Source organism: Bos grunniens, chromosome 4 (assembly GCF_055505025.1).
Source record: "Bos grunniens cultivar Pamir isolate PY7600 chromosome 4, Bosgru_T2T1.0, whole genome shotgun sequence".
Classification (NCBI taxonomy): domain Eukaryota; kingdom Metazoa; phylum Chordata; class Mammalia; order Artiodactyla; family Bovidae; genus Bos; species Bos grunniens.
The window spans coordinates 580,549-594,171 of NC_141168.1; the positions used below are offsets into that span (position 1 = coordinate 580,549).

General features: G+C 53.4%; 1 protein-coding gene and 1 long non-coding RNA gene across 12 annotated transcripts in view; both read left to right on the forward strand.

Moving 5' to 3' along the window:
• Positions 1-3,932, forward strand: part of VIPR2 (vasoactive intestinal peptide receptor 2) — a 69,261-nt gene extending 65,329 nt beyond the window's left edge. For all 11 annotated transcript variants that reach the window (XR_015161818.1, XM_086394621.1, XM_086394614.1 and 8 more), the window contains 3 exons: positions 1,819-1,948; positions 2,035-2,076; positions 2,660-3,932. Coding sequence is in view for 10 of the 11 variants with exons in the window: in XM_086394621.1 (XP_086250747.1) it covers positions 1,819-1,948; positions 2,035-2,076; positions 2,660-2,833 (346 nt within the window). In the remaining variant the exon portion in view is untranslated. The remainder of the gene's footprint in view (positions 1-1,818; positions 1,949-2,034; positions 2,077-2,659) is intronic.
• A 4,052-nt stretch (positions 3,933-7,984) lies between these two features.
• On the forward strand, positions 7,985-12,966 carry LOC147373354 (uncharacterized). Its single transcript, XR_015161819.1, has 2 exons — positions 7,985-8,948; positions 11,361-12,966. It is a non-coding gene; the product is annotated as an uncharacterized LOC147373354 (long non-coding RNA).
• Positions 12,967-13,623: the final 657 nt, after the last annotated feature.

Sequence of the window (13,623 nt, forward strand, 5' to 3'; positions counted from 1 at the left end):
CAGCTGGTCCAGCCTTGGGTTCAGGCAAACGGGGGCGGGAATTGCAGACCCCGAAGATGCGGATAATAGAATCTACTCTTTTTTCAGAATAACAAAAAAGGCAGAGCACATCTGTGATGCTCGCCTGGCTGTATTTTGGTGTGTTTTCTGTCTCCATCTCATAACAGAAGTGGCAGATCCCCAGGCACAGGAGTCCCACCTCTAAGCCCCCTTTCTAGAGACCAGCAGAGTCTCAACTGCAGGAGTCCAGGCAGGTCTCTCTGACATCTGCCTAATGGGCTGCTTCCTGCAGAACCTCAGCCTCACTTGCCGGGTGGACACCGGCCGCGGTGCTGAAGCCCGCGAGACTGCCATGTGCTATGGTCAGACGGTCAGGCCTGTACATGCTGGTGGGGGGTCCTGAGGCCTCCCCGCCCAGCGAGGCCCTGGTCACGCGTGCAGCTGGGGCAGAGCTTGTGCAGATCACCCAATACAAGGAAACCCCTTGTGAACTCTGTAGGTGTCTCAAAACACGTCAGCAAAGTGGTGACTTCTTTCTGAGTATTCGGTTCAGTTCAATTCAGTCGCTCAGTTGTGTCCAACTGTTTGTGACTCCATGGACTGCAGCACGCCAGGCTGCCTGTCCTTCACTATCTCCTGGAGTTTTCTCAAACTCATGTCCATTGAGTTGGTGATGCCATCCAACCATCTCATCCTCTGTCATCCCCTTCTCCTCCCGCTTTCGATCTCTCCCAGCATCAGGGTCTTCCCAAGTACTGGGTGGTGCCAACCCAGCAGAGCAGGTGGGGAGGAGCCGGAGGCACCCCTCCCTTGGTTCCCTCCACGTTGCCAGGATGAGGCTGGTCATCCGGGTGGTGGCTGGTTGCTGGGGTCATGAGGGGGCCCAGCCCCTGCCTGCCTGCCCGTCCTCCCGGTGACCCCAGGGCTCCTGACCCTCAGACCGTGGTGGGGTCACTGCATCAGATACAGCCACGGGGACTCCCCCGGGAAGAGGCCAGGTCACCCGAAGAGACCTGACGTAACTGGATGGGGTGCAGTTTGGATTCCAAGTCTGAAGAGCCCCCCCGATGACTCTTGTGTGCAGCTGTGAGAGTCCCTGGCTCACAGCAGTTTCTCCGAGGGGGTTCTGCTCAGCAGCTGCAGCACCTCTGTGCACTTGAAGAAGGACTCAGCACTGAGACCCAGACGCTGAGTCGGAGGAGGCCCGCTTCAGCATGGCCTCGGGCGGTGCCGGGGCCGGTGCTGGGGCCTGGGAAATGCTGACTTAGCGGAAATGACCTGTACCTGGTTGGGGTGTGGGACAGGCTTGGGGGCAAGTAGGACTGAGTTCAGCTGTCTTGCTTTCAACACCACTGCAGTGAAAAGAAAGTCTGCTCTTTGGTTAAGAGGGTAAGAGCTCCCCGGCAGGGAAGTGAAATAGGGTCCAAGCTCTCCCACTCCTCAGATGTCTGGGCCCCACAGCAGGGTCGCCCGCAGGACCTGTCCATGGCCGTCAGGGGGACACGGTCTCACTTGTGCCCAGGGGCAGCCTTGCAGCATCTGCTCTTTGGATCTGAAACTAAAACTCGCCCCATCCTCTGGATGCTGGGGATGCTTGCCCCGTCTCTGCTTCTAAACGAGGGACACACAGGGCTGTCTGACCTGCTCAGACCAGTGCCGCCCTTTCCGATTGGCCAAGATTCCCGAGAGGGCTTTGCTGCTCTGTGGGGCAGAGTGGTGCTTGCCCCTGCTTTTGCACACTCTCCTGGGATGGGCAGAGGTGTGGCTGCGTAGGGAGGCCCTCGGTTGCCCAGAGCATGACCACTCTCTCCGCTGCAGGAGGCTGGCCAAGTCCACCCTGCTGCTCATCCCGCTGTTTGGAGTCCACTACATGGTGTTCGCTGTCTTTCCCATCCGCATCTCCTCCAAGTACCAGATTCTGTTCGAGTTGTGCCTCGGATCCTTTCAGGTGCGGCGGGCGGGGCCACGAGTCCCGGGGGTGGGGGTGGCGGGGGGTGGACCGGTGGCCTCTGACCAGTACCTTCTCCCTTTCAGGGCCTGGTGGTGGCGGTTCTCTACTGCTTCCTCAACAGCGAGGTGAGTCCCTTGGCCTCCCAGGGAAGCATAGGCTCCCGGCTCGTGGGGGATTCCTTAAAACACCCCTAAAGGACCTGCTTCCCTGGGGGCTCAGACAGTAAAGAATCCACCTCCAACGCGAGAGCCCCGGGTTCGATCCCTGGGTTAGGAAGCTCCCCTGGAGAAGGACATGGCAACCCACTCCAGTATTCTTGCCTGGAAAATCCATGGACGGAGGAGCCTGGTGAGCTACAGTCCATGGGGTCACAAAAGAGTTGGACACAACTGACCGACTTCACTTGAAAAGATCTGGAGTGGGCCCACCTTCTGGGGGTCACCCTGCCGGGGTCAATGCCACTGCCAGTGCTCATAGCTCTCTGCTCAGCCCTCCCGTGCGTCTCAGCTGCCTCCGGCTCCAGGTCAGAGCACTCTTCTCTGGCACTCCCCGCGTCCCTGTCCCCTCCTGGTTCCCAAGCCCGCCTGACTCCGTCCACGGATATCACAGCTTCCACACCCAGAAGCGGGCCACAGGGGGAGATTTGCTCTGGGGCTGCAGGCCCCCGGCTCCCGCCCGCTGAGCCCGTGCGACCGTGCCCCGCTCCAGGTGCAGAGCGAGCTGAGACGCACGTGGCGCGGCCTGTGGCCCAGCCGGCCCTCTGCCCGGGACTACCGGCTGCACAGCTCGTCCATCTCCAGGACCGGCTCCGACGGCGCCCTGCAGGGCCCCCGCGGCTCCCGGGCCCCGTCCCTGCTGCAGACGGAGACCTCAGTCATCTAAGGGTGCCTCAGTGGGGGCCCGAGCGGACTCGGCGCTGACCCCCCGGAGCCGGGCCTAGCTGAGCCCCCGGGGGACTGGGGGACCTCAAAACACCCGGGACTTAAAGCTCACGATTGTCAAACGCCAGCAGCCGGGCACTTTGTACTTCACATGTTTGGCAGACACACCCATTTCCAAAGAGACTAACAAAGACCACAGTGGTGGAACCCAGGGCTTGGGTCCAGCGACTGTGGAAGAAGGAAGGGGTTTCTGATCTCAGCGCCAGTTCTCGGGGGGCGCAGGCCTGAGCTGGGGCGCTGGCCCTCAGGGACATGGTTACCCCGTCTCTGCATGACCTCCACCGCTGGTCTCCCACCCCTAGTCACAGGGGCGGTCCACCCCGCTGGGTGCGGGACATGTGGGCCTCCACCCCCTCCGAGGCTTCCAGGGAGCCTCCTGCAAGCCCAGCTGGGCCCCTTGCCTCATACCCCTGGGTGCCCCGCGGCCCCGCCCTGCTCACGCCACATCGGGACTCTCGCCTCTCTGCTGCTGTGCTCAGTTCTCCAGCCGCTCTGTGACATCAGGCCCCCCTTACCAACAAGGCCATGGAGCCTTTGTCTTGGGGCATCACAGACCTGAGCGTGGGTGCCTGTCGTCAGGATGGCCGGCGCTGGGCAGCGGGGTCGGGGCGCAGGGCTGGGCTGAGGAGTAGGCTGGACAGCCTGGGCAAGACTGGGAGGCTTGTCACCCAGCAGAGGCCCCCTGGGGGTGTGCCCGGCCCCCGGTGAGAGGAGCCTGGCCCAGAGCCTGGGGCAGCCGCGGGGGGCCCGGCAGCGGAATCCCAGCTCAGACAGCGAGCAAGCCTCTCAGGGCCGCCGTATGGCGGGGGTGCTGGATGAGCACCCGGGGGTCTGTCAGCTGCCGGAGCCAAGGCCACGAGCCTAGGACTGGTGGTCCGGCCCAATGGGAGCAGGGGGGAGACTGCCTGTCACTCCCCGTTAGCAGGACAGAGGTGACCGAAGCGCCCAACGTGTCATTGCAAAGTGCTGTAAACGTGTGCCTGGAGTGTGCCCCAGCCGCCGTGAGTGGCCGCTTGAATAAAACCCATTTCGTGTCTGTTGCTGGCTGACTCTGATAGCATCAACATCCTGAGGACGTTCGGAGGAAGCCTTCCCGCCTGTGAAGAGGAGCTCCGGCGGAGGGTGGGCTGGTGGGGGCGGGCGGACGGCAGCTCAGGCCTCTGGACGCCATCGCCTCCCGGGCACTGGCACCAGTCGGGACTGCTCCTTACAGGCCTGGTCCATGCAGGGGCTCCTGGCACCCCTGGACGTGGGGAGGGGGCTGCCGCTCCCAAGACACACACCCCCGCTCCATGGAACCTGGGGACCTGCTCACCAGGGCAGGGCTGAGCACACACGTGCTCTCGTGTGTGTGCGTGCGTGTGTGCGTGCCTTCTGCGAGCAAACTCCTAACTGTGGCATTTGTGCCACAGATAGACAAAATCTATTTCTAATAAACCCCATGCTCAGTCAAACCGCCTCATTCCAAGGGGAATATCGCACAGCGCCAAGGCATCGCACCTGCGATCTCCAGAGGCAGAGCTAGAGAAGACTTAGAAACGAGCGGAGACCCTCCCCTGGTGGTTTCTAAGAGCCCCAGGCTCCAGGTGACAGGACTCTGTCAGATGTCTGCTGGTGGAAGGACCTTCGTGAGGACTCGCATCAGGTCTGTCCCAGACTTGGGGAACTGAAATGAACGCACACCGTGGGGGCGGGTGTGTGCCCAGGGGCCACTTTGCAGAAGACGCCACCTCTATAGACGGAAACAGCCAGCGCCTTCCTTTCGTATCAAGAACGGCAGTTTTTTCCAGTGGTGCCATTTTCAGACTAGAGAAGCTATTCAGAGGAGCTACCAAAGCTCAAACATCAGAGGCAGATATTAGCTAAAAAGTGAAAAAGCTGTGAATTCCATCCGCCATCTGCCTCTCACCGCTCGGGAACTCAATATTACCATCATGAGTGCGTGGTGTTTTCCCGACATTTTCTTCTGGGCCCATGCAAACTTCTCTCCCTCTCTCACACTCTTTCTTCTCTTCCTCGTGGAGAGTACGTTATATTGTACAGACATTTCTGCAACTTGCCTTTCCATTGGGTCAGACGTGTGTGGATCTTGCCTGTCTAGATGTGTGCGGACTCACCCCTAACAGCTGCGTGAGTCTCCGTTGCACACACGCCAGGTTTATTCCACCCCACCCCACCCCGCTCATGAGCGTCTGAGCGCCTCTGCGTCTGCGCCAGCACTCCCGCACTGCGCATGCGCTGGGCTCCCGGCAGGCGTGGCCCAGGAAGAGGTGGGAGCAGTACCGCTCGGGCCGAGCTGTGGTTGACGCATCGCTGGGCTTCCCTTCTCTCTTCACTCCAATCTGCCTGTCCTCAGTCTTGAGGACGGTGAGCATCTCTTCTTTACGGAAAGCTTTTCCTTTGGTCCTGAGCCTCAGCCCGACCCACTGATGCAGGCGTCAGGGAGCCAGCCGCTGCTCCAGGTGGCCGGCCTACCTGACTCAGGCCCTGCTGAAAGTTTACAGATTAATGTGTTTATTCTTGGAAACGGGGGCGAGACTCAGCATAGACTGTGGACGATGTGCATCTGTCACCTGTTTGCGTCACTGGCCATGAGCCCTCCAAGAAGCGCGCTCAGCTTGTGTACATCAACAAAGGATTTAGGGCATCTTTTATACAGAAGCATGCTCTTTGGAAGATGGAAGGAAAAGAGCCTGTCACTTCCTCTCCTCTCTAAAGCTTTAATGAGGACAGGGGAGTGGGCAGAGGTGGCCGGAGGTCCCCTTGCTCCTGACAGCAGTCCCACCTCCCGGGCCGTCCTGACTGGAGCCCGGGACAACAGGCCTCAGTGCCAACACTGACCCAGAGCTGTCACTGGTATCGTTGTTAAAGCTGCTTATATTCAACCACTGGCACTGCACCACAGGGGATGCAAACTATTGGAATATAATCACAAAAAAAGGAGGCTGAGCAGTTCCAGTCTCTCCTTGGGAGATTTCAGTTCAGTTTAGTTCAGTGGCTCAGTCGTGTCTGATTCTTTGCGACCCCATGAATTGCAGCACGCCAGGCTTCCCTGTCCATCACCAACTCCCAGAATTCACTCAAACTCATGTCCATCGAGTCGATGATGCCATCCAGCCATCTCATCCTCTGGCCTCCCCTTCTCCTTCTGCCCCCAATCCCTCCCAGCATCAGCATCCTTTCCAATGAGTCAACTCTTCACATGAGGCGGCCAAAATATTGAAGTTTCAGCTTCTGCATCAGTCCTTCCAATGAACACCCAGGACTGATCTCCTTCAGAATGGACTGGTTGGATCTCCCTGCAGTCCAAGGGACTCTCAAGAGTCTTATCCAACACCACAGATCAAAAGCATCAATTCTTCGGCGCTCAACTTTCTTCACAGTCCAACTCTCACATCCATACATGACCACTGGAAAAACCATAGCCTTGACTAGACGAACCTTTGTTGGCAAAGTAATGTCTCTGCTTTTGAATATGCTGTCCAAGTTGGTCATAACTTTTCTTCCAAGGAGTAAGCGTCTTTTAATTTCATGGCTGCAATCACCATCTGCAGTGATTTTGGAGCCCAAAAAAATAGTCTGACATTGTTTCCACTGTTTCCCCATCTATTTCCCATGAAGTGATGGGACCAGATGCCATGGTCTTCGTTTTCTGAATGTTGAGCTGTAAGCCAACTTTTTCACTCTCCACTTTCACTGTCATCAAGAGGCATTTGAGTTCCTCTTCACTTTCTGCCATAAGGGTGGTGTCATCTGCATATCTGAGGTTATTGGTATTTCTCCCGGAAATCTTGATTTCAGCTTGTGCTTCATCCAGCCTAGCATTTCTCATGATGTACTCTGCATAAAGTTAAATAAGCAGGGTGACAATATACAGCCTTGACGTACTCCTTTTCCTATTTGGAACCAGTCTGTTGTTCCATGTCCAGTTCTAACTGTTGCTTCCTGACCTGAATATAGGTTTCTCAAGAGGCAGATCAGGTGGTCTGGTATTCCCATCCATAGAAGAATTTTCCACAGTTTATTGTGATCCACACAGTCAAAGGCTTTGGCATAGTCAATAAAGCAGAAATAGATGTTTCTCTGGAACTCTCTTGCTTTTTCAATGATCCAGTGGATGTTGGCAATTTGATCTCTGGTTCCTCTGCCTTTTCTAAAACCAGCTTGAACATCTGGAAGTTCTTCACGTATTACTGAAGCCTGGCTTGGAGAATTTTGAGCATTACTTTACTAGCGTGTGAGATGAGTGCAATCATGCGGTAAACCTTTGACGATTTAGGGTTTTACAAATCCTTGTGTGCTGGATGCCATGGGCGACAAAGTATGAGAAGCGGCGTGTAAACCCAGGACGCCTAACGACACAAGCTTTCGTATTAATCATTCAGTCATTGCGATCATGCATCCAGAATATGCAAAATTTGTGGTTTTCTGATCTTCATACAATCACAGCCCTTTCAGGTTTAAGTCACACAATACAGTAAGACCCCGTGATAAGGTGACTCGTCACCCTGCAGACTCTCCCGGGCTTGGGTCAATGCATTTTCCCAAAACTGCCAGCCTGCTCTGAAACCCAAGGACTCTCTGTTCTTGGCACTGTAGAAGGCCCATCTCTGGAAGCATAGTTCCAGGTTCTGTGTGTGTGTGCGCACGCAAAACACACTCGTGAATGCCGGTCAGGGAGTATTTCCGGGGAGGCACCCCCAGCTCCCTCCCCAGGGCCTTTGCAAAGCATCCTCCTCTTCTGTCCCTCTGAGGAGGGTTGCTCCTCATCAGACAGGCTTAGGACTTTGTGATGGAGAAGCTGGAGGAAAGTGGGGGGCCACCCCACCCCCTCCTCTATGACCTCATTTTGTTGGTGTTAACCAACAGCTTCTTAGCTGGGCTCTTGGTGCTGCTTCTCCCCCGAATTTTCCCTAAGTCATCCACAGGATGACCTTCCTGATGTGCACTTCAGGTCACACTGTGCTCTGGGGGACCCTCACCACCGTGACCCCCGGTTCTCAGCCCGCCCCACAAAGCAGTTGCACTCCCTGCCGGCAGACTGGGCTAACCAGAAATGCGGAACATGAGAGTTGCAGGTTAAGTTTTACTGGGGGCAAAAAGAGGACTATAGTCCAGGAGACAGCATTTCCAATAGTTCTGAGAGTGTTCGTAAGAAGTAGGAGGGAAGGTCAGTATACATATGATTTCAGTGAAGGGGGCGTACATACAATCGGGCATATATTTTTTGTGCAGAAGGTTTCTGCTAGTCACGAGGAGCAGTCATCACCGTGAAAGATTTTAGTGTTCTAGATAGGTGATAACAAGAACTGGACTCATAAAGTCAGCTCCTAAAATACCTATCTGATGACCTGTTCTGCCAGTTTTTCCTGGAGCACAGAGTGCCTCGTTCCTCTCCCCACCCTGAGCTCCTTTCAGGGGGTGTTGAGGGTCGGCAGCTGCAGCGGCGCCTGGTTCAATCCTTGCTGAGGTGGGTGGCAGGTGCCCATCCGTGGCTGAGAGTGAGGACTCCCCCAGGGGCCTGAGGCACCACCTTTCCCTTGGCACCAGCCTCACCGTGAACACGCTCGTGCCGCTTCTCATCTGGACTCTAAGTCTCTTAAGAGAAATGGTGTCTTGGTCGCCTCTGCCCCCCAGGACTGAGGCGTCACTGCAGAAAGCAGGTCCTGTTCACTCGCTCCGCATTAATGGTGATGGCCGAGGCGGGCATGCTGCCTACAGAAGTGTTCCTTGCAGAGATCTGGCCCAGGGCAGAAGTCGTTCCTCTGGCCCACATCCCTGGGACTTGTGAACTCAGGAGGCAGATTTTCTGGACATAAAGAATCAAATGGGCTAGGGTCTCCTGTGCTTCCAATGGACAGCAACATCCAAAGACTGCTTAGACGTTATCCTGCTGACTTTCCTCCATGCTTGGAAGCAGAAAACCTCAACTTAGAATTCCTGGAGAGCTGCCGTGTTAGATCTCTCCAGGGAGTAAAGATCAGGTGATTCTCAAGCCAGCTCCTACGGATCCATCACGTCGAGGCGCATCCGGTGCTGCTCATCTGCACATGGCGGTGAGTAGAGCAGGTGGCTGAAGAAGAGCAGCCGGGGCCCCCGGGGCTGCGGGACGTGGTCTCAGCACCTGTGATCAGGGGCTGGGCGGCGGCACCTGAAACAGAAGGACGCCCTCCACTCGGGCCCCGAGGTCCCTGCCCCAGGCCCCGGGGGCCAGCATGAACCATGGTCCTTCCCCCAGGCAGGCAGCCGACGAGCTGCAGAGAGAGAGCGTGGAGCCCCTGGGCACGCCTTAGGCTTGTTGATCACAGATGTAGTAACTTAAGAAAGAGGTCTGTGAGAGATTCAGGACTTCGTTAAAAATTTCCCTGGTGATAGGATAGGTCGCAGGCAGCCCCAGGAGGGCTGGAGGGTGGCTGTGGCGCTGAGGTGCCTGGGAGAACATGGCCGTCCCAGCAACCAACCCACCCACGGCCTGGCCTGGTCAGCAGGCAGGGGTGCCCTGGACTGATGAGACCAGGACTGAATAGGCCTTCACTTTATTTTCCTAGGACTACATTTGACAGCATTTATTTCTCTGAGGAAAAAAAAAATGTTTAAATAAAGTAACTGATTTTCTCAAGTAGTCGCTTTGTCTCCAGCTATCTGCCTTACCAAAAGATACTTGTTGTCATAGTAACGAGTGTGGAATGAGAAGTAACCAGTCCAGAAATTTCAGAGTTCTTCCTCAGAAAATTTTTGGGTTTGTTTTGATAGGATCTTTTCATTAAGACAGTTCTGTTCTCAAATAGCAGACGGACCTGATTTGGCGCCAAGGTCAACGAAGCAAAGGTTTCCCAGCCTCACGGTCGGACCACGTTTCCCTCCAGCAGCCCAGCCGCCCTGTGCTGGAACACGCTTGCTGTCCCCAGGGTCACGAGCCAGGCCCGGGCTGGAGACCTGGGCTGGCATCACACTGGCCAGGGTCTGGGCCAGGCCCACCCACAGCCCTGCCCGTCCACAGCGCTGGGAGGGCAAGTCTGAGCCACTCGGGAGGCTAGGTGCCTGTGGGCTCCTCGTGAACCACGCATGTTCCACCAGCATCCAGGAGCTGGAGACACCTCACCTGACCAGGGGTTCTCAAAGGCCCTTTCAGAATAGGAAAAAAAAAAAGGCTCATTTTAAAACCAGAAAAGAAAAACATATGCTAGTACTTCACGTTATGGATGAATATGAACCTCGGAAAGATAAAACAGTTAATAACGTATTAAAAATCCAAACCAAAAGATAGTACAAGAATATATAGGTCCATAAAAAAAGAATATATGGGTGAATTTTTTTATCACTAATTGAGAAAACTCTTCCTAAGTACAAAGAAACATGCTCCATTTTATCACATAAACATTTTAAAGTTCTGCACATCAAAAAAACAAAAAAGCTGAAAACTAAATTAAAAGGCAAACAAAAATATTTGCAAGAACTATAAACAGCAGTTAGTATTCCTAAGGTTCAATCAGTAAGAAACCTGCCAAGACACCAAGAAATATGTAGGCGGGTTACATAAAAAGCCAAGTATGAATGAAAATGACTGATAAACGTACAGAGCTTGTTCAGTCTCACAAGAGAGTGAAGGGACGCATTTTTATTTCCTGACACTTAACAATAACTTGTGAAACAAATGAGGTTCAACTCTGCCCGTGTGAGGCAGGACCTGGAATGTGAGTGATAGGATTAAATAGACCCAAAACTTGTAGAAAACGATTTGGTAAAGACAGCAGTAACTTTAAAAATGTTCACAAACTTTGACAGCTTAACTTCTGCAGACTGTATCCCAGGGCACCTGCCTAGTGGTCCTGAGGCGAGGACTCTCGGCTCCAGTGCAGGAGGCCCGAGTGCCACCCTGGTCAGGGCACTGAACCCCGCACCTGCAGCAAAGGTGCTGTGTGCCACCCGGGGCGGCCGAATAAAGACGGCGCTTCTTCACAGGAGTCTACCCTAAGCAAGAAAAGGGGCAAAGGTTTTAAGCAACTGTTATGCACAAGGATGCCCACAGGACAAAACTGGGCCCTGAGGCCGTGACTAGATAGCAGTGTGCCGTTCCCTGGGATATAATTTGACCACTGGATACAGATGATGAAATGATGAAAGATAATGCTTAGGATATTAGGAGAAAACAGAAACCCTAAACTGTATGTAGAAGCCTCAATCCATATTGTTATTGTTGTTCAGTCACTAAGTTGTGTCCAACTCTTTGTGACCCCATGAACCGAAGCCCGCCAGGCTCCTCTGTCCTTCACTGACTCCTGGAGTTTACTTAAACTCATGTCTGTTGAGCGAGTGATGTCATCCAACCATCTCGTCCTCTGTTGCCCCCTTCTCCTCCTGCCCTTAATTCATATGATAGGCATTAAAAACACAAAATATTAAAGTGGTGACTCCCAGGGCCACTAGTCACTCGTTCTCATCAGCTTGTCCTTCCTTCCCGTCACCAGCATGTGTGACATGCACTGCACGCAGTGGGGCTCTGGGAACACGTGTGGATGGATCGGACCCCTGCCTCCCCAGGACTCGCGCTCCAGTCAGGAAGGTGGATGGTCCGTCATGCCATGCACAGTCTCTGCACAGTCTCGGGGCTCAGGAGCATCGGGGGGTGAAGACAGAGGTACCCAACACTGACGTTATGATGAGAAGGAAACAGTGGAAACAGAGACCCCACAAACCTGGCTTGCGGGCAGTTCCTTCTCACTTAAGCACGCTCCTTCCGTGTGCCGTGGGCCTCCGCCCTTTGAGGTCAGCATACCACCCTGAGGTGCAGCTCCAGCAGTCAGACACCACACACACGAAGGCTTAAGACAGTTTATTCATCAGAACCTGCGCTCCACCCCAGGTGCTGGCTTTTTAACACAACCACACATTCCTTCCCGGGCTGTGTCCTCCACCCTCGCCAGGACCAGCCCTCTGTCTGAGCCTCGGGGTCCCGGGCAGCCCCCCTCCACCCTGGGTGTGAGGCCTTCTCAGGGCATAAGGGGAGCCCCGCACAGCAGAGGCTCAGTGGGGAAAGAGGGACAAGCTCTCCACTGATTTTAGAAGCGATGATGTCTGTATTTACTTCTGCTTTTTATTTGTAATACTTTGTTTATATTAAATTTCATGTAGAACTGTGGGCACATGTCTTTAAAAGAGGAAAGCATCTTATTCTATTACCTAAAGACCTAAGTCTTTAGGCTATGGTTTTTCCAGTGGTCATGTATGGATATGAGAGTTGGACTATAAAGAAAGCTGAGCACAGAAGAATTGATGCTTTTGAACTGTGGTGTTGGAGAAGACTCTTGAGAGTCCCTTGAACTGCAAGGAGATCCAGCCAGTCCCTCCTAAAGGAGATCAGTCCTGGGTGTTCATTGGAGGGACTGATGTTGAAGCTGAAACTCCAATATTTTGGCCACCTGATGCGAAGAGCTGACTCATTTGAAAAGACCCTGATGCTGGGAAAGATTAAAGGCAGGAGGAGAAGGGGACGACAGAGGATGAGATGGTGAGATGGCATCACTGACTCAATGGACATGAGTTTGGGTAAACTCTGGGAGTTGGTGATAGACAGGGAGGCCTGGCGTGATGCAGTTTATGGAGTCACGAAGAGCTGGACACGACTGAGTGACTGAACTGAACGGAATTGAAAGACCTAAGTGAGTACGTGCTCACTTGTGTCCGACTTTTTGTGACCCCGCGGACTGTGGTTCACCAGACTCCTCTGTCCACTGGATTCTCCAGGCAGGAAAGCTGGAGTAGGTTGGTATTTCCTTCTCCAGGGGATCTTCCCGGCCCTGGGATTGAACCTGTGTCTCCCATGTTTCTTGCATTGCAGGCAGATTCTTTACCACTGAGTCCCCTGGGAAGCTCATTAACTAAAGGGCTAAGCCTCCATAATGTAACTCAGATTTCCATTAAGTGGATTTTGTGATAATTCAGATTCAAAGTATGTGGGAGGTATGTGTGGCAGTAGTAATTGAGCTTCAAATTATTCTTCTAAGTTATATTCTGACTTTTTTGTAATTTAAAAATCTTCTACAAACATTGAAACAAATAAAGGCTGAAAATCAAGCCACTGTCAGATTTCTCTACAAACCTAGACATCAGATTTATACCCAGCCAGATCTCTTCATGTGTAAAGGCAGGAAAAGACATAAATGCTCAGAAAATGCCAGACTCAGGACTCAGACGCCACCCAGGAACTCCAATTTTTTTTTTTTTAACAACATTGCATGTCAACAGTTCAACAAATAGAGAAAATAAAAATTTTCAAGAATGAGAAATGATGGTATCATAAAACCTGTTAGCCCTGAATCAGTCTAAGTAGAGATGATCTAAATAATTAAACTGCTTTTAAAATGAAGTGAAAATGTAAAAAGCAATCTCAATATTGAATTACATGACATAAGATTATATAAAATAACTGCAATAGCCATTTAAAACAGTAGATATTTCCTTCATCCTGGGCAGTGGACATACGTACAGCACGTGTGTGAAGAGCTGAGGGCTCTACAAACACGTCTTCAGCAGAAGGGGATTCAAGACAGATCATGTCAGCAGTGTCAACTGCAAATTGGCACTTACCAAGAGCATTGCCAACGACTCAGCAACAAAGGCGTTTGCCATCTGCCCCCACAGAGATCGAACCCCATGCTGCTAGCTGGCGACCCCTAACACTCCCTGAGGGAGCTCAGGGCAGAGTGAGGCACTCTGTGCTCCAGGGAATCT